Source organism: Mesoplodon mirus (assembly GCF_964341445.2).
Source record: "Mesoplodon mirus genome assembly, chromosome: 12".
Taxonomy (NCBI): domain Eukaryota; kingdom Metazoa; phylum Chordata; class Mammalia; order Artiodactyla; family Ziphiidae; genus Mesoplodon; species Mesoplodon mirus.
The window spans coordinates 13,127,274-13,153,123 of NC_138988.1; the positions used below are offsets into that span (position 1 = coordinate 13,127,274).

At 38.8% G+C, this 25,850-nt stretch overlaps 1 protein-coding gene across 7 annotated transcripts in view; it reads right to left on the minus strand.

Moving 5' to 3' along the window:
* Positions 1-25,850, minus strand: part of CNTN4 (contactin 4) — a 547,079-nt gene that overhangs the window by 62,610 nt on the left and 458,619 nt on the right. For all 7 annotated transcript variants that reach the window (XM_082637407.1, XM_082637404.1, XM_082637405.1 and 4 more), the window contains one exon: positions 18,308-18,435. In XM_082637407.1, coding sequence (XP_082493533.1) covers positions 18,308-18,435 — 128 coding nt within the window. The remainder of the gene's footprint in view (positions 1-18,307; positions 18,436-25,850) is intronic.

Below are 25,850 nucleotides of genomic sequence, written 5' to 3' on the forward strand. Positions count from 1 at the left end.
CATTTACTGAACACTCTCAAATTGCAACATATAATTAAAGAGAAAATTGATTTTTTATAGGACTCTATTTTAAGAATATACTATTCATAATTAGCAGAATAACCTTTTCAACCCATGCTGCACTGCTGATTATGGATAAATTCATGCTGGGAGAAAAAAACAGAAAGAGTCTGCCATAAGAAAATACAGTCAACGTGACAGAATTCAACTTAGTGGCAAAATTTTTGCTCAGGGCTAGAAAAACACACAGGGCAGAAATAAGTTTTTAAAACCATAAAATCAAAGAACAATAACATTTCAGAATTGGGAGGTTCACATGGATCCAGGTTTACAAGGTCACCTAAGTAGACCATGAAAATGCTAAAATGACTAGGAAATGCCCCTTACAGGCCACTCAGACCACACACTCCCACCTGATGCATGAATTCTTTATGCAGTGTTTCCCCGGAGTACTTGTCCAGTCTGGAAATGAACATTATTGATAATAGAAAAATCGTTAGTTTCATCTTCTGCATGGTCTAATTATTTGAAACTTTTTCGTCTTATTGAACACAAATAATATCCTCTGCTCCAACATTTATCACCCATCTATTCAGGGACTGTCTTTTGATACCACATAGAGTTTGATAGCTCTTTAAATGTTTGAAAACATTGATTAGCCCTCCCCTTCACCCTACCTAAATCCTCTTCTTTGACTTAACCTCCTTCACCTGTGTCTCCTATCACCAGCTCAGTTGTCTTCCTCTAGGCTGATTTTAAATTTTAATGCCAATCTCAAAATAAAAACACAATCCTCCTCCAGTTATACTTTCATCAGGTCTACTGTAGATTTTTAGATTGTCCCTCTCTTGTTTCAGGTCCTCTATTAAGGTATAGATGTAATTTGCTTTTTTTTTTAAAGCATAGAATATTGTTAACTCACCTTTAACACACAGCCTTACCCTAAAATTTGACTCTTTCAATCTAGTTTTTGGAGACAAGTGAAAATCTTTACATTCGCCACTATTAAAATTAATCTTGTTACATTTGGTTCACATGATTACCTTTTCAAGGTCATTTTGGATACTGACTTTGTCATTTCATCTATTCCCTAATGGTTCATGTGATCAGAAAATGTACTCAGCATATTATTAGTAACATCATGTGTCACTGATAAGAAATTCCAATAGGAAAAGGTTGAGGAAAGAGTGCAGAGGGATAGTTCAGGATCTCCCCTCCAGGTTGACATGAATGCCCTAATCAACATCTTCACCAGTCCTCCAAATTATCCTCCAGTATCCTCTCTCCATCTTACCCACACAGGTATCACAAGAGAGTCTTTTTAAAGGCTTCTTCCTGATGCTATTTTGACTAGCAGGAGAAAGAAACATATTTATAAGAAAATAAGGCTAGTACTTATTTCTTGTTCAAAAATCTATGCTGGCAGAAAGCTATTAATGACAAAAGAGGTTATAAAACAGTGTGTATAGTATAATCTTTAGTATAATCTTTTAGTAACAAGGATATTTATTTACAGGTTAGAAGACAGACATAGGGACTTCCCTGGTGGTCCAGTGGTAAAGACTTTGCCTTCCAGTGCAGGGGTTGAAGGTTTGATCCCTGGTTGGGGAGCTAAGATCCCACATGCCTCAAAGCCAAAAAACCAAAACATAAAACAGAAGCAATGTTGTACAAATTCAATAAAGACTTAAAAAATGGTCCACATCAAAAAAAAAAAAAAAAGACAGACATAGATTTAAACATACACACACACGTATATACACATACACATATTTCATATATATGCATGCCTAGATGTAATTCTGGAAGAAAACATAAAGATTATGTGGCTCTCTCTGAATGATGAGATTATCTTTTCCCCTGATATTTCTATAAATAATATGCATTATCACATACTTTAAAAATAATTTTAAAAATCCTATGTTGGTGATAACTGCTTTTCTTTTTAAATTCTCTTAGAAGATGTAAAATTTCCCCTGAAGTTGGTGTCAAGATCATTTAGGTAGTTGATGGAACCTGTTTTCTTTGCATTGAAAAGAAAATCAAAATGTTTGCCTCTCTATTGTCCACAGTTGCTGAAATGTGATTGATAGTGTTTCATGGGCTGCCTCTCTGGAAGTGTTCTCATCTCATCTTTCAAATGTATTTTTTCTGAACTTGCTGGGGATTTTCATTCCTCTCATACATTAGATAAATTTCTTCTGCCTGCAATTACCTTTATATTTTTTAACCTGGTGAACTTATTCATCTTTTTGTTTGGCTGTGTTGGGTCTTTGTTTCTGTGTGAGGGCTTTCTCTAGTTGCGGAAAGCAGAGGCCACTCTTGATCGCGGTGCGCGGGCCTCTCACTACCGCGGCCTCTCTTGTTGCAGAGCACAGGCTCCAGACGCGCAGGCTCAGTAGTTGTGGCTCACGGGCCTAGTTGCTCTGTGGCATGTGGGATCCTCCCAGACCAGAGCTCGAACCCGTGTCCCCTGCATTGGCAGGCAGACTCTCAACCACTGCGCCACCAGGGAAGCTCCTCTTATTCATCTTTTAATTTCCAGTTCAATGATTACCTTCACTCCCCTAGTTAGTCACTCACTCTGTTTTCTTCCTTCCTTCCTTCCTCCCTCCCTCCCTTCCTTCCTATTCCTTTCATAGTTTGAACACAACTCTATTTCTTGGCTATTGGTATGCATCCTTAGACTGTGAGCTCCTAGGTTTTTGACCTTTGATGTATGCAGGTATTCCCTGGGGAACTTACTAAAAATAAAAATTCCTGGGTTGCACCCCTGGAGGTTTTTGTTCATCAGGTCAGGGGTCCAGGAATATGCATTTATTAAAAACAAAAAACAAAACAAAAAAAAACCCCAGACAATTCTGTGGCTTGTGGTCCAAGGCTCACAGTGTCCTAGAGGGAGAGAGATGGCTACGTATTTTGTGTCTTTGACTATTCCCTTATATTCAGACTGCATCAGTGTCCCCTCATCATCTATACTGGTCTTTATAATTTAGTTTCTTTTGTCTTATCCATCAAAAAGTATTAGCACAAATAGCACCAGATGTTTTACTTATGCTGTGGGCAGAGACAGTGGAGATACATGTTATATCAGAAGAGATGTGGGCTAGGCTTATAAGAGTAGGCATGGAAGAGAAGGCACTTCTGACTGGACTCTTTGGATCCCACTCTTTTAGGCCGAGCCCAAGCTTGACTTTTATTTATAAGCAGTTCTACTGCTGAAGAGAGAGAAAGTTTGGGGGGGGGGGCGAGTTAATATGATAATACGGGGCATGTTTTCCAGTTCGGGAAATTTTCAAAGCAGATGTTGCTAATCTTCACTAAGGAACATGTCTTGCACTTTTGCACACTGATTATAGAACTGCTAGAAGGCCATGTAAAAATCCACTGTTGTTCTAAATGTTCTGCTTACATTTCTTCTCCCATAACCAGTCGCCTACTTTCAGCTCTTCAAACGGCTGCATAAAAGAGACAACCATTTTAACCTTTTAGAAATGGATCTTGCTAGAGTAAATCAGAGAGAGTTGATGGAAATGTTAATTAACTTGTTTTCATCTTGGTCAGGGTCTCTATTTAACCTAAAGGCCTACACAGTCTTTTGGATGGTTTTCTCAGATTTGATTGCCTATGACAGCCAGAGAAAGTCAATCATGGTGTGGTGAGGTTACTTGTTTGGGAGGGCAATACCCCTCCTGCCTCTCGCATAGAGAACAAATGCCAAGAAAGGAAGGTAGGTGAGTCACTCATGAATTATTCTGACACATCTCTTTTCTGGTTCAGGGTTGGTAATAGACCAAATTTTCCTTTTCAAGGTTGGGAACCAAGTGTTGGCTTCCCCCATGGGGCCGCCTCTAAAATACAAGGAGAGGGATGATGTGAAACACACACACACACCCCTCTGCTTATGAGAGAGCACGTCCCTATGAAACCGGTCTGCATGACAAAACATTATCCTCAAACCACAGGGAGCTTCAATATTTGGGAACAGAAGATAAAAGTGCTTAATTTTACTTTCCTCCTTATTTATAACACAATTAGTCATTCAAAATCCATTTCAACATTGGACATTATAAAAAAGAAAACTCACTATAGTTGAAAACAAACCACATGGATCTTGAAATACTTCATCACTGAAAAGCTCAATGTAAACCATTTTTTTCCTTCAGTAGGGGACTAGCTGTATGGCAAGATATAAGAGGACAGACGTAACTTAAAGGATGTATGTGAGAAAGAGAGGGATTTTTATTTACGTATTTGAAAAATATATAACTTTAATAATGCTGGGCATGTGTTCAGACATGGTAGCAGAGGTAGGTCAGAGATCTATGCTTTTTAATATCAACCTCCTCTCAAGTAAGGATTTTATCACATTAATAGCTAAATCATACTGATTGTAAAACAGCTGAAATGAGGCAATTAGTATGGCCTATGACAGCCGTGAAGAATGAAACGTGAGGTTTTCAGGGCAAGCCAGATGGATATCTTCAATATACTTCTTATTATCTGCTTGTGGTAATAAGTTCAATTAAACTGAATCAGTACAACACAAGTCTCTTTGAATTGCAGGGAAAGCAATTAATTATGTGCTTCACACTTAATGAAGCCAAAAAGTCATATTCTGTTTGCCTTTTTGTTTGTTTTGTTTATTTTGATTGGTAAGTACTCATTAGGAAATAACCATTTATTTCATTCTACAGTAGGGTTTTTTCCTTAAAAGAAAATACTTGGATTAAACGGGTTAAATATCACTAGGAATAAGGTCTTCTCTATTCTACAATGTTTAGGAGAGAAGGAGACAATCAGAACCATTCTCTGGATGATTTTGACTATAATATCTGACCATGTAGAGGAATTCTGACCCGAGGTTTTCTTTTTAACTAGAGATATCACACATGTAAAACTACAAAAAATGTTTACCGATACTCATATTCCCATTTCTAGAATTAACAGTGTTTAACATTTTTCCCATAGATCTCTAGCCTTTTCCCCCTCTGAATATACATTAAAAATTTATCCCCCAAAATATTATCAATACAGCTAAAGTCCTTTCATGTAACCTTACTCCAGATTCCCTCCCTCGCAAATATAATCACGAGTTAGCACTTATGTTGAGCATGTATTTGTATGTTTCAACATTATATGGTATTATTTTTATTACTAATTCTCTATTAAATCATATTGCATGCATTATATGAAATACTACCAAATGTATTATTCTTTAATTTGCTTGCATTTTTTTTTTGTCATTGCAAACAACATAATGAACATCTTTGCAAGTCTACCTCAGAACATGTGTAATTTCCTCTAGAGTAAATACCCTGAAATAGAATTGCTGGGCCAATTTTACTAGTTCTCCCCAGTGTCTATTGCAGGTCACATTCCTACTCATACTGTGTGAGTACCATTTTCTTCACATTCTTACCAACAAAAGGTTTGGTTAGATGTCTATCTTTTGCCAGTCTTATATATATAATGTCATATCACACTGGTACTTTAATTTGCATTTCCCTGATTACTAATGAGGCAGACAATTCTTCAAAATCTTGTTGATACACACGATGTCTTTTATACTAAAGGCAAGTACATGAAAGCTGCTTTCAGCATAGAGGCCTTCCTAGGAAAAGGGCAGAGTTAGCGTAGAGAAGCACAATAGTTAAGGAATTATGTCTTCCCTCTGGACCAAGGATGGAGAAATGACGGGTAGGATGGAGTCAGGGTAGACTGTCCTGACACACAGTCTTAATAAATTTAAATCTCAACAGTATAAAAGGAGAGAAGCTCTTTTACAGAGATGATCAGACAAGAGGACGATCATACCCATGATTGATACTGCTAAAGGCACACTATTTACTAAATCTATGTGGCCCTCATTAGGGCTCACAAGAATCTCAGGGGAAATAATTATGCTCTGTTTCATTGAAATCTTGGCTTCGTGTCTTTGTATAAAGAGAGTTCTAGGTTATGTCATGCTCCGTGAGCACAGGAAGAACAAGAGGCACAATCATCTACACTTTCTTTAGGCTTCTGCTATTTGAGTTAGCTGCTACAAACTCCAGTGTGGTAGGTCTTCTCACATCTAACAGGATCTAGTACTGAAATGTTCCGGCCACTGTTACTCTACCAGTAAATCTAACATAATTAGCATTTAGCACTTCTAACAACAAACTTTTCCTTCCTATTCTAGATGCCTTGGGTCAGAATTTGTGTCAATCCTATTAAAAAGGCCCTTAATTATCATCTCGAAATAACTGGTTCCAGTAGAAGACATCCAATTAGGTTGAAACGTATTCTGTTACAAGGGCCCGACGTTAAAAGCTTTTGTTGTGGGTTAGTAGCCAAATGTCATTGTTGGTTACTGATTTCTGATTGATCCTCAGTCAAATATGGATAAAGCCTTGAATAACTTTACATAGAAGATGTAGGCTGCTTCAAACTCATTTTCAAAAAAGGTTCCAACTGAAAAGCCTCTACATTATCGTGTCGGTCATGCCATGCCTGGAAAGGCCGATATTTCGGAATTTCCTACAGTTTAAACAGAAGAACAGTTTTTTATAGTGCACTGTAGTAATGTTGCAGAAACTCTTTGGTGTTGGTAAGAAAATTCCTTTTTGTCTGCTACCTGTATGTATAGGATAGTATCTTGTCTTCTAAACATAAGTAAACTCTTGATGGAATGGACAATGAGGACTAATTCTGACAAGGAAAAAATGAATTAAATGTTCAGGAAGCCAAAGGAACATCTTCACTTTGCAGGGTTACAGAATGAGAACACAAAATAATCTCTTATTAGGAATATATATGGTCTTAGTTAAATACTACTGAGAACCCTTTTTCTATCAAAGACAGTTAAACTACAAGGTTATTTTTTTCTTAAAATAAAAGTAATTCTGTGCACTGAATAAAAATTAAAATAAACAAAAGAAATATACTTATACATTTATTCAAAATTAAAAAAAAATTATATTAAATTTATTTATTAAGAAATCTTTTAAAATCCAGACGGAATCAGGATAAAATTTGTATACAGAAAAACTTCAAAAGAAAAAAAAAGAACAAATTATTAGTAAAAGACCAACCTGCAGCCTGAGAGATGTGTATTCTACATGTTGGACAGTTCAATTGATTTAGGCTGTGACAGTAGGAAGTTCAGGAAGAGATTAATATCTTGGAAAACCTCAGTTGCCATGTTTATATGCTCAGCTGATACACTTTAGGATTCTCCCTGGCATAACAGTCTGGTTCTAGCAGTGTGAGGGTTTCTCAATTCCTAGAGAGTCAGAGTAAGCACACTGTTCCAGTGTCTGCCAAGGTTTTATCCTCCACTTTCTCAATCAGTGATCCAATTGCCTCTCCTCTGGATTTTCACCTTACATCCAAGTACTGAGATCAACCCTTTTGATACTGGGGTGGGGCTAAGGGCCTGGGAAAGAAATCTCCCTACCAGTTCCAGCTTGTAATCAGACTCAAGGAGATGTGAAAATTTCCAGTTGTGTTGTCACCTGACTAGGCTACACCTTGGAACAAATTTTGATGATCTGTCTGGGGAAGGAAAAGGTTATCAAAAGAAAGGATTAGTAAGTATTTTTCTGTAAAGGGCTGAATAGTAAACGTTTTAGGCTTTGCTGGTCAAGAGGCAAAACTGAGGATATTATGTAGGTACTTATATGATCTCTGTCATGACTGCTCAACTCTGCTGCTGTGCAAAACCACCATCATTAATATGTAAACAAATGACACAGCTGCATTTCATTAAAATCTTATTTATGCACACTGAAATAAGAACTTCATAAAATTTTTACATATCTGAAAGTATTATTATTCTTTTGATTTCTTTTCAACCAGTTAAACATGTGGAAACCATTCTTAGCTGCTGGGATGTACAAAAATAGATGGTTAGCTGGATTCGGCCCATGGGCCATAGTTTGCCAACCCCTGAAAATGCAGTCTTCTGAGACTTTGGTGTGTATGATGAGTTTATTAAAAATGTAGTGTTTTCAGGTCTCATCCCTAAAGATACAGAGTTGTTAGGTTATGGGTGAGGCATTGGGAATCCACTGAACTTCCACTTAGTAGGTGGCATGTACAAAGTTCTTTGATGTAGGATATGGTTTCTCAAAGTATGGTCTGGAACCACCAGCCACAGAGTTACTCAAGGTCACTTTTCAGCTAGATAACAGCACAGCTTATAGCCGTGCATTTCATTTTGAGCCCTGGAGGTGATTAATAAGACCTAGGGTTGCTATTACCATAATTATCTTGATGAACTATATCCAAGACAAAGAGAAGTCACTCATCTTGAGGACTGCTACTTAGAAATATCCGTTATAGGAAACCTGTACAGTAAAGACACTGTGTCATGCAAAATGGCATGCCTTTAACTCTGCTCTAGAGATAAAAATGAATTAGTAAGTACAGTACTGCAGGGAAATGTGGCCTGCCTTCCATATAGTTCTTAACAATGCTCACAATTGCTAAAGCACTTCTTCCATGAAAGGTCAAATATGATGCTTTCTGTTAGGATCCAAGGGTCTGACTCGAGAACTCTTCTTGCTTAAAATGAAATAGCAAACCAAAATTCGAAATAGACGCTAACTAGCTAAAAAAAATAAAATCAGTCAAGTTTAGAAATTCAGATGATGGGATGATAATCAAGAGCCCCCTGGGCACCTGTCAGAATTCTGCAGTTTGGAAGCCTGCTCATGCATAATCTGAATATTTCTCCATTTTGTGGTTGCCTGCTAGAGATGTATTTTAAACCTACTGTACCTGCTGTAGTGGATTTGTCCTCTCTTTCCCTGCCTCTACTTACTGTCCCTGTGTTTGACAGTATCTTCAGCTTCTCTCCAAAACACTGGGGTGGGGGTCGGGGGAAAGAGAATTGGATTTTAAAAGCGTTGTTAATGACAGAATTATTGTAAAACGGTTAGAGGAGATGTGTTCTCATGTCTGACCTTCACAGTGTTTTAATCTGAGACATTGGAGGAGATCAAAACGAATACAAGCACATTTTAAGGTTAGAGTGCAACTTCTCTGATAAATTAGTCCCTTTGTAGATCTCTAAATTGAATTAAAACACAGTGCTCCATCTATTTTGGACTAAACTACTACATTTACATTAAAGGTACAGCACTCAAGTATTCTGATGTGAGATTCAGGACCTGGCACAGTTCATACGGAGTTCAGAATGGTTTTCTCTGCCTTTATCGTGCTTTACAGGGCAGATTTCTAAACTGTATTTCTCCATTTATGTTAGTGTCCTTCTCGGAGACCTGGTGGTCTGGGTGCCCCTCTGCACACGCGTGTCCTTCCCATTAATGCTAATGGGAGTCAGAACCAAGCAATGGGAAATAAATGTTCTCTCAAACATCTTCTGACCTTACCCAGGTAACAGGATTAACCCTGTGAACATATTAACCAGATAAAGCTCATATTTCTTTGTCCCACCTCACCTGGAAGAATAATATAAGAATCAGAGGGCCTCTGTGGAGAAAGTGACTACAGTTGAATACCAGAAAGAACTCTGCTTTGAAACAAATGAATTCCCCCAACAATCAGGTGGGGAAACATCATACTTTGACTTCACAGTTCCTGCCTACCTCTGCCTTCCTCTTTTCATAGGCCACCAGGCTCTTCTGGTCCCATCCTTCCCACTCTCCCATCTATTACAAAATCTCAGTTTTTAAAGTACTCATTTGTACAGGTGAATCTATTTGCAGGGCAGGAATAAAGGCGTAGACATAGAGAACAGACATGTGGACACGGGGGGATGGGGAGGGTGGGACGAATTGGGAGATTAGGTTTCACATAAGTACACTACCATCTGTAAAATAGATAGCTAGTGGGAACCTGCTATATAGCACAGGGAGCTCAGCTTGGTGCTCTGTGACCACCTACATGGGTGGGATGGGGGTGGGGTGGGAGGGAGGATAAAGAGCAAGGGGATATACATATACATATATCTGATTCACTTCACTGTACAGCAGAAATTAATACTACATTGTAAAGAAATTATACTCAAATAAAAAAAAATAAAGTATTCATTTGCCTCATCAAAAACTAGTATTTTCCGAGCCCAATCCACCAGAGGGCAGACAGCAGAAGCAAGACGAACTACAACCCTGCAGCCTGTGGAATAAAAACCACATTCACAGAAGGACAGACAAGATGAAAAGGCAGAGGGCTATGTACCAGATGAAGGAACAAGACAAAACCCCAGAAAAACAACTAAATGAAGTGGAGATAGGCAACCTTCCAGAAAAAGAATTTAGAATAATGATAGTGAAGATGATCCAGGACCTTGGAAAAAGAATGGAGGCAAAGATCGAGGAGATGCAAGAAATGTTTAACAAAGACCTAGAAGAATTAAAGAACAAACAAACAGAGATGAACAATACAATAACTGAAATGAAAACTACACTAGAAGGAATCAATAGCAGAATAACTGAGGCAGAAGAACGGATAAGTGACCTGGAGGACAGAATGGTGGAATTCACTGCTGTGGAAGAGAATAAAGAAAACAGAATGAAAAGAAATGAAGACAGCTAAGAGACCTCTGGGACAACATTAAACACAACAACATCTGCATTATAGGGGTCCCAGAATGAGAAGAGAGAGAGAAAGGACCCGAGAGAACATATGAAGAGATTACAGTCGAAAACTTCCCTAACATGGGAAAGGAAATAGCCACCCAAGTCCAGGAAGTGCAGAGAATCCCATACAGGATAAACCCAAGGAGAAACACGCCAAGACACATAGTAATCAAATTGGCAAAACTTAAAGACAAAGAAAAATTATTGAAAGCAGCAAGGGAAAAAGGACAAATAACATAAAAGGGAACTCCCATAAGGTAAATAGTGGATTTCTCAGCAGGAACACTACAAGCCAGAAGGGAGTGGCATGACATATTTAAAGTGATGAAAGGGAAGAACCTACAACCAAGATTACTCTACCCAGCAAGGATCTCATTCAGATTCGATGGAGAAATCAAAAGCTTTACAGACAAGCAAAAGCTGAGAGAATTCAGCACCACCAAACCAGCTCTACAACAAATGCTAAAGGAACTTCTCTACCTGGGAAACACAAGAGAAGAAAAGGACCTACAAAAACAAACCCAAAACAATTAAGAAAATGGTCATAGGAAATAGATAATTACCTTAAACATGAATGGATTAAATGCTCCAATCAAAAGACACAGGCTTGCTGAATGCATAAAAAAACAGGACCCATATATATGCTGCCTACAAGAGACCCACTTCAGACCTAGGGACACATACACATTGAAAGTGAGGGGATGGAAAAAGATACTCCATGCAAATGGAAATCAAAAGAAAGCTGGAGTAGCAATTCTCATATCAGATAAAATAGACTTTAAAATAAAGAATGTTACAAGAGACAAGGAAGGATGCTACATAATGATCAAGGGATCAATCCGAGAAGAAGATATAACAATTATAAATATATACACACCCAACATAGGAGCACCTCAATACATAAAGCAACTGCTAACAGCTATAAAAGAGGAAATCCACAGTAACACAATAATAGTGGGGGACTTTAACAGCTCATTTACACCAATGCACAGATCAATCAAACAGAAAATTAATAAGGAAACACAGCTTTAAAGGGCACAATAGACCAGATAGATCTAGTTGATATTTATATGACATTCCATCCAAAAACAGACTACACTTTCTTCTCAAGTGCGCACAGAACATTCTCCAGGATAGATCACATCTTCGGTCACAACTCAAGCCTCAGTAAATTTAAGAAAACTGAAATCATATCAAGCCTCTTTTCTGACCACAATGCTAAGAGATTAGAAATCACTTACAGGGAAAAAAACATAAAAAACACAAAAACATGGAGGCTAAACAATACATTACTAAATAACCAAGAGATCACTGAAGAAATCAAAGAGGAAATCAAAAAATACCTAGAGACAAATGACAATGAAAATACGACAAGCCAAAACCTATGGGAGGCAGAAAAAGCAGTTCCAAGAGGGAAGTTTATAGCAATACAATCCTATGTCAAGAAACAACAAACATCTCAAATAAACAATCTAACCTTACACTTAAAAGAACTAGAGGGCTTCCCTGGTGGCGCAGTGGTTGAGAGTCCGCCTGCCGATGCAGGGGACGTGGGTTCGTGCCCCGGTGCAGGAAGATCCCACATGCCGCGGAGTGGCTGGGCCCGTGAGCCACGGCCGCTGAGCCTGCGCGTCCGGAGCCTGTGCTCCGCAACGGGAGAGGCCACAACAGTGAGAGGCCCGCGTACCGCAAAAAAAAAAAAAAAAAAAAAAAAAAGAACTAGAGAAAGAAGAACAAACAAAACCCAAAGTTAGTAGAAGGAAAGAAATCATAAAGATCAGAGCAGAAATAAATGAAATAGAAACAAAGAAAACAATAGCAAACATCATAAAACTAAAAGATGATTCTTTGGAAGATAAACAAAATTGATAAACCATTAGCCAGACTCATCAAGAAAAAGAGGGAGAGGACTCAAATCATTAAAATTAGAAATGAAAAAGGAGAAGTTACAACAGACACTGCAGAAATACAAAGCATCCTAAGAGAACACTAAAAGCAACTCTATGCCAATAAAATGGACGACCTGGAAGAAATGGACAAATTCTTAGAAAGGTATAACCTTCCAAGACTGAACCAGGAAGAAATAGAAAATATGAACAGACCAATCACAAGTAATGAAATTGCAACTGTGATTAAAAACCTTCCAACAAACAAAAGCCCAGGACAAGATGGCTTCACAGGTGAACTCTACCAAACATTTAGAGAAGAGCTAACACCCATCCTTCTCAAACTCTTGAAAAAAAATTGCAGAAGAAGGAACACTCCCAAACTCATTTTGTGAGGGCACCATCACCCTGATACCAAAACCAGACAAAGATACTACAAAAAAAGAAAATTACAGACCAATATCACTCATGAATATAGATGCAAAAATCCTCAACAAAATACTAGCAAACAGGGGCTTCCCAGGTGGCGCAGTGGTTGAGAGTCCGCCTGCCGACGCAGGGGACACGGGTTTGTGCCTCGGTCTGGGAAGATCCCACATGCCGCGGAGCGGCTGGGCCCGTGAGCCATAGCCGCTGAGCCTGCGCGTCCAGAGCCTGTGTTCCGCAACGGGAGAGGCCAAAATAGTGAGAGGCCCACATACCGCAAAAAAAAAAAAAAAAAAAAAAAATACTAGCAAACAGAATCCAACAACACATTAAAAGGATCATACACCATGATCAAGTGGGATTTATCCCAGGGATGCAAGGATTCTTCAATACATGCAAATCAATCAATGTGATACTTCATATTAACAAATTGAAGAAGAAAAACCATCTGATCATCTCAAGACATGCAGAGAAAGTTTTTGACAAAATTCAACACCCAGTTATAATAAAAAACTCTCCAGAAAGTGGGCATAGAGGGAACCTACCTCAACATAATAAAGGCCATATACGACAAACCCACAGCAAACATCATTCTTTTTTTTTTTTTTTTTTTTGCTGTAACGCGGGTCTCTCACTGTTGTGGCCTCTCCAGTTGCAGACCACAGGCTCCAGACGCGCAGGCTCAGGAGCCATGGCTCACGGGCCCAGCTGCTCCGCAGCATGTGGGATCTTCCCAGACCGGGCCACAAACCCGTGTCCCCTGCATCAGCAGGCGGACTCTCAACCACTGCGACACCAAGGAAGCCCCAAACATCATTTTTAATGGCGAAAAACTGAAAGCATTTCCTCTAAGATCAGGAACAAGACAAGGATGTCCATTCTCACCACTATTATCCAACATAGTTTTGGAAGTCCTAGCTATGGCAATCAGAGAAGAAAAAGAAATAAAAGGAATACATATTGGAAAGGAAGAAGTGAAACTGTCACTGTTTGCAGATGACATGACACTATACATAGAAAATCCTAAAGATGCCACCAGAAAACTACTAGACCTAATCAATGAATGTGGTAAAGTTGCAGGATACAAAATTAATGCACAGAAATCTCTTGCATTCCTTCCAACAAACAAAAGCCCAGGACCAGATGGCTTCAAACAAACAATCTAACAAAATGCAAATCTCTTGCATTTTTCACTGAAGATGAAAAATATGAAAGAGAAATTAGGGAAACACTCCCATTTACCATTGCAACAAAAAGAATAAAATACCTAGGAATAAACCTACCTAGGAAGACAAAAGACCTGTATGCAGAAAACTATAAGACACTGATGAAAGAAATTAGTGATACAAACAGATAGAGAGATATACCATGTTCTTGGATTGGAAGAATCAGTATTGTGAAAATGACTATACTACCCAAAGCAATCTACAGATTCAATGAAATCCCTATCAAATTACCAGTGGCATTTTTTACGGAACCAGAACAAAAAATCTTAAAATTTGTATGGAGACACGAAAGACCCCGAATAGCCAAAGCAGTCTTGAGGGAAAAAAACGGAGCTGGAGGAATCAGACTCCCTGACTTCAGACTATACTACAAAGCTACAGTAATCAAGACAATATGGTGCTGACACAAAAACAGAAATATAGATCAATGGAAGAGGATAGAAAGCCCAGAGATAAACCCATGCACCTATGGTCATCTAATCTATGACAAAGGAGGCAAGGATATGAAATGGAGAAAAGACAGTCTCTTCAATAAGTGATGCTGGGAAAATTGGACAGCTACAGGTACGAATGAAATTAGAACACTGCCTAACACCATACACAAAAATAAACTCAAAATGGATTAGAGACCTAAATGTAAGACCAGACAGTATAAAAATCTTAGAGGAAAACATAGGAAGAACACTCTTTGACATAAATCACAGCAAGATCTTTTTTGATCCACCTCCTAGAGTAATGGAAATAAAAACAAAAATAAACAAACGGGACCTAATGAAACTTAAAAGTTTTTGCACAGCAAAGGAAACCATAAACAAGACGAAAAGACAACCCTCCGAATGGGAGAAAATATTTGCAAATGAATCAATGGACAAAGGATTAATCTCCAAAATATATAAACAGCTCATGCAGCTCAATATTAAAAAAAACAAACAACCCAATCAAAAAATGGGCAGAAGACCTAAACAGACATTTCTCCAAAGCAGACATACAGATGGCCAAGAAGCACATGAAAAGATGCTCAACATCACTAATTAGCAGAGAAATGCAAATCAAAACTACAATGAGGTATCACCTCACACCAGTTAGAATGGGCATCATCAGAAAAGCTACAAACAACAAATGCTGGAGAGGGTGTGGAGAAAATGGAACCCTCTTGCACTGTTGCTGGGAATGTAAATTGATACAGCCACTATGGAGAACAGTATGGAGGTTCCTTAAAAAACTAAAAATAGAATTACCATATGACCCAGCAATCCCACTACTAGGCACATACCCAGAGAAAACCATAATTCAAAAAGACACATGCACCCCAATGTTCGTTGCAGCACTGTTTACAATAGTCAGCTCATGGAAGCAACCTAGATGCCCATCGACAGAGGAATGGATAAAGAAGATGTGATACATATATACAATGGAATATTACTCAGCCATAAAAAGGAATGAAATTGGGTCATTTGTAGAGACGTGGATGGATCTGGAGACTGTCATATAGAGTGAAGTAAGTCAGAAAGAGACAAACAAGTATCGTATATTAACGCATATATGTGGAACCCAGAAAAATTGTACAGATAAACAAGTTTTCAGGGCAGAAATTGAGACACAGATGTAGAGAACAAACGTATGGACACCAAGGGGGGGAAGTGGCAGTGGGGGGGGTGGTGGGATGAATTGGGAGACTGGGATTGACATACATATGCTAATATGTATAAAATGGATAACTAATAAGAACCTGCTTTATAAAAAAATAAATAAAATTAAAAAAAAAGAAATTTGTGCAGATGTGAACCAGATCACAGGAACAAAGAGAAAAAAGAACTAGCATTTTCCTACTATACACTGAAAGAAATAATTACTTAAATTCAAAAAAACCAGTTTAACTCTGGATTGCCTAAAATAATCTGTTATATCATACATGCGGAATCACTGTTTACATTTTACTAGAAGGCAAAAAATGAAATGTTAAGTTTCTTAACATAGAAAGGAGTTACTATGTCAGCAACATTTATATCCACCCAAGTAAGGAGGCGATCATTGTGCATTTCATCATTGGTGTCTCTCTAAGCTTTGTACCATAATTCACTACAAGAGGAGCAGCAGGGAACTCTATGCATGGTTAAGAATGTTTTTATCCTGGGGCTGGTGGTACTCCTGGGAGATGGACTCTGATGGGAAAGAGGACTTTCCTTTCTGCCAACTATTTTGAGAGCTGAGGAAGTCAGGTTTATAAGAAGGATACTAACCAAACACAGGACATAACTTATTCCTACATGTGAAAATACCCCAGTTTCAACAATACATAGCAGCATATATATGGCGTCTCTGCTCAGGTGTTCATAGTCTTTCACAGTCTCAGTCATGTCTTTGTGGCAGGCTCCCTTCTCTTTACTGATTCTCCTCATGGGTGGAAACTTCATGAATTTCCATTTCAATAAGATTTAGATGGTATGTATAGCCATTTTGTTAAAATACAAACAACAACAGCAAAGCAACTACTAGTATTTCCTAAGTGCCAAGCACCATGTTAAGCGGTTCACATGGATAATCTCAGTCATCAAAACAACCCGATGAGGTCAGCACTGCTATTATCCCAACACAGGTTAATTATCTCATCCAAGGTCACGGAGCCAGTAAGTGGGAGAAATGAGATTCAAAGCCAGATCTCTCTGACTCTAAGCCCAGCCTCTTCATCACTACTGAAGACTTCTGCCTACTCTTCTCTTTTAACTCCATAACTAGCAAATCATCTATAGTTAGGTGTCAGCTCTGTCACTGATCAGCTCTGAAACCTTGCGGTTCCTCCTGGTCCTAGTTCATCACTAAGTTTCCTTTTGTAGCTGAGAAAGCTATACATTAGCAAAGACGTCTAGCTGAAATTTTGTTTTACAAGTATTACTAACTTCTTTTTCCTCTGCCCTGTGAAACAGAACGAACACATAGTCACATACCCACACTATTGCTCTGAGTGAATAATAGGTTGAAATAGCTGGAGTCCATCCAAATACAGATTTACGTCTGACTCTTGAACTTACAGTTTTCTATCTGCATAGACAAGTATGTCTATGATAAAAAGGCTTCCATAAGTGGCAGTACTTTTCCAACTTCTAATGACTCCGAAATATGTAATTAGGTAATTTTTAGTTTTCTCCTTTAAATTAAAATATAGGCAAATATTCTTTTGGGGATATTTTTATTTGCCTTAGCCTATCTTACTTCACAGAGGGAGCTACAAATGGGCAAGAGGGAAATAATCAGTATGCTATAACACATCTGTATCTATTATAGAGAAACAGGAAAAATGAGTAAGATTTCCTGGCACAGTAGAAAGAACCAGGGAGATTGCAGAATCAGGATTCCTGGGTTCACATCCCTCTTCTGCTACTGGTGACCCTGAGAAACTCACTAACCTAAGCTTTATCTTCCTCAGTCAGATCATTGCCAAGATCCCTGACTCAGGGGCGAGATATAAAGTGATAGAAATGCAAATTAAATGTAAATTAAAATCTCATCTTTCACAATTCTTACTTGGTACTTTCAGCCCATCCCATCAACCTGGTGTTGGAATACACTTACATCCTGTGCCATGCCAAGAGCATAAAGGACTTTCTGTCTCTACTAAAAAGCACCCAGGCTAAGGGATGTGGAAAATTTTATTTCTTTAAAACTGACAGGGTTGGCTGGGTGACTGAAGCAAAACACAGGGGTGGTCAAAGCCCTTTATTAATATAATAATCCACATCCATACCCCTGATAACCAAGGCAGCTCTTTTAAAAAACTGCCAATGTCATTGCTTAAACAATGTTAGCTAAAATTAGTATTTGAGTCGTGGGTTTTTAATTTGTTAGCACAGTGTTCCTAGACATGAATTCCAAATCTATAGAGACTTGAAAGAAACTGAATTAAAGGGTTGAAGAAACATTAGTTATGATGCTATAATGGCTACAATGGCTGTAATTCTCAGAATTGTATTGGATAATTCTGCAGTAAGACAGCTTTTCAATCATATGCATTACCAACAGTTCTCTAAGAATTGTTAATCATATCATGTTTTCCATGATGAATTAATTTACCAACACAGTGATATCTGTACCTATTAATATGAAGGATGTCACTTCAATAGACTTCATTGTTTGAAATGAGGACACACATATTAAGCCATATGTTCTCTGGGTTAGTAATTACCTTTTACTACCAGGTTTCCAGTACTGCTGGCAGTTCCAACATGGTTAGTGGCTATGCAGGTATAACTTCCGGCATCTGATTTAGTCACACTGATGATTCTGAGACTTCCGTCTTCAGAAATGGTAATTCTGAAATCAAAGCAAATAAACCCCAAATGGTAAGTTTATCCCATATGACCAACTGGCAATTATTTCTGTCATTCTGTCATTTTCAAACTATTAAATCATGGCTACATCACTTGACAGCCTCATCTTTAGGGTATTCATCTACATATACATAATTAGGATGCATGACTTAGGACTTTTAATACTTTTCTTGCTAATATGGTCTCAACAGTCTGTTGGAATAACTATTAGAAATAGGAGACAGGTTGTAACTATTCTCTCTCCTTGGCAGCTCTAACCACATTATGCAAAGAGAAGACTTACTGTAGATCACCATTAGTCTTAAAACTGCTGAAGAATAAGAAAAAAAAAATCCCTTGATTGGCCACTTTATGCATTTTCATTGAAAGTGTTTTCTTCTAGATGAGAAGGCTTAAATTAAATGAGTTATTATTAAGCATATTTCTTTCTGAAATATGTCAGGCAATACACTTTTAAAAAGATGGAAAAACTGAACTTAAAAAATTAAAATATTCCACAACATGGTATGACTTTGGCAAAATAGCAAATGTAGATGGCACATCTCAGGGCCCACAGTTAGGGACAAATATCTACTACCAGGTGGGAAGGAAACACTTTCACTGACAGACACAAAACTGGAACAGGAAGGATTCGAGAGAACCCTGTTTTAAACTTGACTACAGCTGAAGGGAGAGATGCAAAGATGAATAAGACATACAGCATGGCTTAGAGGCTAGCTGGAGAAACAAGAAATGTACACAGATGGCCCATTCAAGGTAAATGCTTGTTGAATCTTCACTGTATCTTTCAAATCTACCCACTTCTGTCTATCTCTTCTGCTCCCTCTTTTTCACCCAACCCTTCATGACAGCCTCTTAAATGATCTGTCTATTTCTACTCTTGTCCCTCAAATGCATTCTTCAGTCAGTGGCCAGGGGATCTTTCAAAATATAGATCAGATTACGTCACACCCCCCAGGCTTAAAGATCCTTCTTTGGCTCTGAGTTGCACTCAGAAGAGATTCTTTCCTAGAACCTACAAAGCCTAAGGGATCTGGCCTTTGCCCTTCTCTCGCCTACTTTATTTCATCCTAATCTTTCTACCCTTTGGTGAACTCTAGTCACACTGGCTTCTGCAAGTTCCTAAAGTATCTGAACCCCTTTCCCACCTCAGGACCTTTCTGTCTGCTGTTCTGTCTGCCTTGGTATCAGGGCATAGCTGTCACCTTCACACCCTCTCAGGACCTCAACTTGGAGATAGCTGTTCCTTATAGACTTTTCCTGACTCACATTTCTAAAGTGAATTTCCCTTTTCCTGTTATTCTCTTTTCCTGCAGCCACTTTATTTCCTCCCATTCAACACAATCCAGAAGTTTTGTTTACTAGTTAACTGTCCCATCACATGGAATATCAGCTTCTCTGAGGGCAGGGACTGTGTTTGTTTGAGGACTCAATCTCCTGGATCTAGTACACAGGACCGACATGTAGTAGATGCCCTGTAAGCATCTGTTAAGTGATGGAGTGAATAAGTAAATAAATATCATAAAGAAAAATCAATATTATGTTATAGGAATTCAGAGTCACTGAACCACTTGGCGCTAGTTCCAACCTTAACAGAGTCCTTTACAAAAGGACTAGGATGGGCACAGCTTTACTTAATAGAATTTTGGCTAAACATTTTAAAATCAAGGGAAGATTTAGATGCACTGGATCGCAAATGCTGCATATACTTTTCTCAAAGGCTCTTAGAGATAGAGAAGTGACAGCCTTCCTGACGACCCATTCCAGGTTCTATGATTCAGGCTGATGAGACAGTATGAAGGTGTAAGAACTCTACAAAGGATGCTGGCATCAGAAGGATGGGTATTCAAATTCCAGTTCTATCAGCTCTAGCTGTGTGACTGGACGGAGGCAACTTGCTTAACTTTTTCAGCTTTAGCTTCCTCATCTATAGAATAGAGCCATAGTACCAATCTTCTAGGATGACAGTAAAAACTTATGTAAGAGGGTCAGTGAGATTTCTGGTAGTTATTAGGTAGTAGTTCTCTTTTATCTTCAAAACTGTCCTCTTATTTAATCATTGGCATATATGGGGAAAATGGGACACCATTCTCTTAATATAGTTATTAAATCAGCCTGCTTCATGCACTCCACCTATCACATGTGACAACCTGAAGGCATATACGAATTAACTGGGTCATCCCAAATCAATGTACAGGATACAGACAGGGAGGCCCTTTGTTCATTTACACCATAGATATACACATAACACTTGCTCAATAAAGAACATATGATACCCCATGAGCCAAAGAGCAGAATGTACTTACAAAAATAGAGTGGTGATTAAATCCTAATTACCTCAATAATCACAAAAATAGCTTTAAAGGAATTAATCATATTCCCATTTACAAAATAATTTGCTGGAAACTGTGAAATGTTGGCATACGAGAACTCAATAAGGAAGGTGACATTTGTGTTTTCGACATGGAGTCTTCTTCCACGAAGTAACATAGGCCTACAGTGTATTAAACACTCTGAGGGGTGAGCTGACTCTTTCAAAGCACCAAATTTATACCATTTAAAATTCCCCAAACCTAAAAAGCCTGTATCACACTGCATACTGTATAATGCCAAAGGATATGAATAAGGAAACAAGCACAGGATTTGTCATCAGATGACCTGGGTCCTAGCCTTGACCCCGATACTTCCTAAGTGTATGACCTGGCCAAATGACTTATGCTCCAAGACAAGGTTTCTCAACCTTGGCACTACTGACATTTTGGACCAGAGAAGTCTTTGTCCTGGGGAGGATGTTTAACAGCATCTTTATCCTCTACCCACTGTACTCCAGTAGCTCTGCCCCTCCTCCCAAGTCGTGACAAACAAAAATATCTCCCAAATGTTCCCTGGGGGCAAAATCACCCCAAGTTGAGAGCCACTGATCTACATCGGTCTTTATTTTTTAATTACACAGGATACTATGAGGATTATCTTATACAATAGATAATATATGTGAAAGTTTCTATTAACTGTAAAGTGCTATACAAATGTTTTTCCCAGTGTCATTTCCATCCGTGCATCCCTAATTTTGGTATTTCCATTGCACAAAAGGCACCCAACATATTGTGGCTACTCAGCTATGGGACCCAGCTAGCTCTTCACAACCTCTCACAAGGCTCTTCTTTCCCTTTATGGAAATCCACTGTTTCCTCAAAACTTCCCTGTCCAATTTCCTATGGGTCTCATGAAATGAGAAAGGAAATTTATAAACTACTGTACTACCCAATCTTCAAGATTTCAGTGCCTCACAGGGGTTTAGTGTTTTAATCTTCCCATTGTTTTTCACAAAGAGTTGAACAAAGAGCTAAGCCTCCAGTGCTAGAGTTCCAGACAAGGGAGAAGATCAGTGAAGGAGAAAATTTGTAGAAGAATTTGTAATTTTTAGTAGCTGTCATTAAATCACATCATACTTCTATGACTGCTTACTCTTCCTAGGGATAATCCAATTGTGGGTGCAATATGAAGTTGGGAGAACTGCTCTTTTGGGAAATTCAACCACTTCCTTATCTGAGCAATGCAGTGTAGTGAATAAGAACATATGATCTGGAACTCAATTGTCTAGACTCAAATCAGGCATGTACCAGTTATGAGCTATGTGACTTTGCGTAAGTTAATGTCTCTGTATCTAAATTTTTTAATTTGAGATAATGTAATAATAAAAGTAACTATATCCATAGGGTTGTTGTAGAGATGTGCAGTGCTCAGAACAGTGCATGGCACATAAAATGCACCATGTAAGTGCACTAGCCAAATGCTCTATTAACTAAAGCTCTGTTCCCTCCTAGATCCATTGTTTCAAGCATTAATAAAAGCCTCTGTTAAGACTAAGACTACTCTGCAGTAGTTCTTTCCCTCTGAAGTCTGGCAACACATGATTATGCTTAAGGAACACACAGGTGACCACAAGTTGCAATGGAAAGGGATGAAAAACCGGGCTCATGCACTTGTAGATATCTACTATCTACCTCCTGTATACCAGGCCTCTATAAATCAGGAGGACCTTAGATGGTTATATAACTAGAAGTGATTCCACTGTGTTATATACCATAACGCACACATTTCTATAAATGTATAGAAAAAGGGGCATTACTTTTTCCAGTGGAGAAGCTGTTTCCTATACTATCTAGAGTATAAAGATGGGCAAGGACTCAGGAGGCCTGGCCAATCAGGAGACCCTATTCTCCTCTCTGCAGTGATTGGTTTAGAAATAGGCAATTCACCAAAATCAGGAGCTATTTGAGGAAACCGCCTTTCTGCTGAATTGTTAAGTCCGGAGATGGGCGTCTAGAACCGTTGGCAGTCATTTTGCCTGCCAAAGAAATCATGTCTTCAAGAAGCCAAGCAAAGATAAATAGAGCCCAAGAGACACAGAGAAAAAAAGAGGTAGAGACCTTATGACATCTTTGAACCCCTGTTTCCATCCATGCCTGAAGGCTGCAGTTTCCTTTGGATGCTCCGGTCATACGAGTCACTAATTTAAGATATTAGAAATTGGGTCCTAAGCCCTTATAACCGGACGAATCCAATCTCTTAAAGTAATTACCGAACTTGTTCAGGAGATAGTGGCAGTGAACGTGGAGAGGAGGGAATGGATTCTGCAGATGATTCTGTGATGCCACCTCCATAGAACTTGTTGCTAGAAGACTGATTAACTCCACTATGGAGGAATAACCATGGGGTGCTGAGTATGAAAAAATTGACATCAGCTTCTTCAAACCCAGCTGTAACATATACCATTTATTTCTGCAAATAAAAGCTAACTATACAATGACCTATTGCTTTGAATCTGCTTTTTGGGAATTTGAGGAGGGATGAATTAGCTACAGAGCTAACATTTGGCCTTGGGGGCTAATTCGGATGAACTCAAGGAACTTCTGAACTGCACCTCAATACTAATATGTAGATACTTGCTTCCCTTCAATTTGGATCCTATATCAACTTAGAAAAAGTATTTTTCACCTAATACTACTGCATCCATTTTTGTTCTATGAATAAAGTGCCTAAATCTAGTTCAAGGACAGTTTCATTTTCATGTCTGTTTCTTCATGAGGTTTCAAAGTTTCTACTTCATTTTTGTTTCCCTATTTCAGACTACTGACTGACCTGTAGCTATTAGCTTAATATGAACTCTGACTCCTCCTAATACTCACGCATAGTGATGGAGTTAGATAAAAAGAATTGAAAATGTAAATCTGTTTCTGGCTTAGAACAGAAAGGTTAACCTTGACCTACCTGCAGGCTCTTTTTGAAACATTGATAAGTATCAGAGAAAAGTCAAAGATGATAAATCAGCAAGCAGTAAAAATAAAGGTATGACATAGGACTTAACTTTCTTTACATGAGAAGAGGTCAGAGGTCATCTAATTCACAATATAATAAATTACCAATCACACAGAGAAGCAGTTGTTCCTCCACTGTCATTTGGAGACTTCAGATCCATAGTGGCTGGGAGCATATTTGGAATTATGAGACAAATTGAATCTCTCTTTCTCAGTATGAGGCTCTGGGTTACAGCCACTGAAGAGCTGACCTTGTCAGTCCTATAAATCTAAACCTGCCTGGGGACATTGGACCTTTAAACATGCTGATCTTTTCTTTTTGGGGGCTTTAGTAACAGAGGACAAAAACTGCCAACTCCACAATACCCTATCACCCTACAGAGGAGAGTTATTCTAAAATGGCGACCTATGATTTTCTGGGTAATTCTCCATGGAAGCTCAGTTGCTGATGACAGAGGCAGCATGTCCTCGCCTGCCTCTGAGTCATAAGGAAACATTTCCCTTATAAGTAAATCCCTTTAAAGTGCAGCTTAGAAAATCACTTCTCCCCTTCTGCCAAGGGAGGAATTACGGATTAATAGTTTCCTTTCAACAAACAATGGAAGTATCAAACTGTTAAGTTAAATTTAATATTATCTTTAATATTGTTAGATCATGACTCACTTAAAATTTTACGTAAAAAAAAAAAAAAACCTCAAAGGGTCACAACAGGTTGCCCCTTTGTTTTATACATGATGAGTTCCAGAAAACATGTTTGGAAGTTGAAAGCCTGACTGTCAAAGAATCGGTTTACACGTTACACTGGGAGTGAACACTGGGGGAAGGTTGTGGGGAAGGAATAGTTAGGGAATTTGGGATTGACATGTACACACTGCTGTATTTAAAATGGATAACCAACAAGGACCTACTGTATAGCACAGGGAACTCTGCTCGATGTTATGTGGCAGCCTGGATGGGAGGGGAGTCTGGGGGAGAATGGATACTTGTATATGTACGGCTGAGTCGCTTTGCTGTGCACCTGAAACTATTACTATATTGTTCATCAGCTGAACTCCAATATAAAATAAAAAGTTAAAAAATTAAACAAACGAAAAAACTTCAAACATCGTCAACAGAAGCACTGCTACGTCTCAGCTCAAGCAAACTGACAGGATGGTGGGGTGCTGTCACAGGACCCCTGGTCCCAGGAACCACAGGTGATGCCCTAGAATGAGGAACTGCCTAGCCATACATGCGTTTGCTTCATTCTGCAACACAATTTTCTTTTAAACCAAATAATGGGGAGAGTTCATGTAAAAACTCATTCCTGGCTAATTATGGCAAATGGAAAGATGGGGTAGTCCTGCAACACTTCCCCTCGGGCACCAGTGGGCTAGAGGAAAGGAGGGGAAACTCCTTTAAGCAGCTGGTGGGCTTTCTAGCTCCCACCATCCCTGGCTTGAACAGCTCATTAATGTCTCTACCTCACTCCTGTGGCCTTTTGAAATTACTTTAAACCTTCATGATATGCTGAGCTAATGGGATAGGGCTTGGGGGCAGCCTTTAGGTTTAAGGGCACACTTGCTTCCCTCTTGGACTCTCCCCACCCCAGACATCCCATACAGAACAGAGCAGTGGCGTTCGAGGAGAAATTGGGCTTTGTATTTGTTTCCTAGAACTGCCATAGCAAAGTATCACGAACCGGGTGGCTTAAACCAAGAGGAATTTCTTGTCCCACAGTTCTGGAGAGCAGGAGTTTGAAATGAAGGCACTGGCAGAGCTGGTTCCTTTTGGAGGCTCTGAAGGAGAGTCCTTCTTGCCTCTCTTAGCTTCTGGTGACAGTCAACCATCCTTGGTGCTCCTTGGCTTACAGATGAATCACTCCAATCTCTGACTCCATCCTCACAGGTAGTTCTTACTGTGTGTCTCCTCACATCGTCTTCCCTCTGTGCATGTGTCTGTACCCAAATTTCCCTCTTCTTACAAGGACCCCAGTCATTGGTTTAGGGACCATCCTAATCTTGTATGACTTCATTTGAACTTCAGGTAGATATGAAACTTAAGGGACATTCTTCAACTGATTATAAGTGTTAAGAACGGA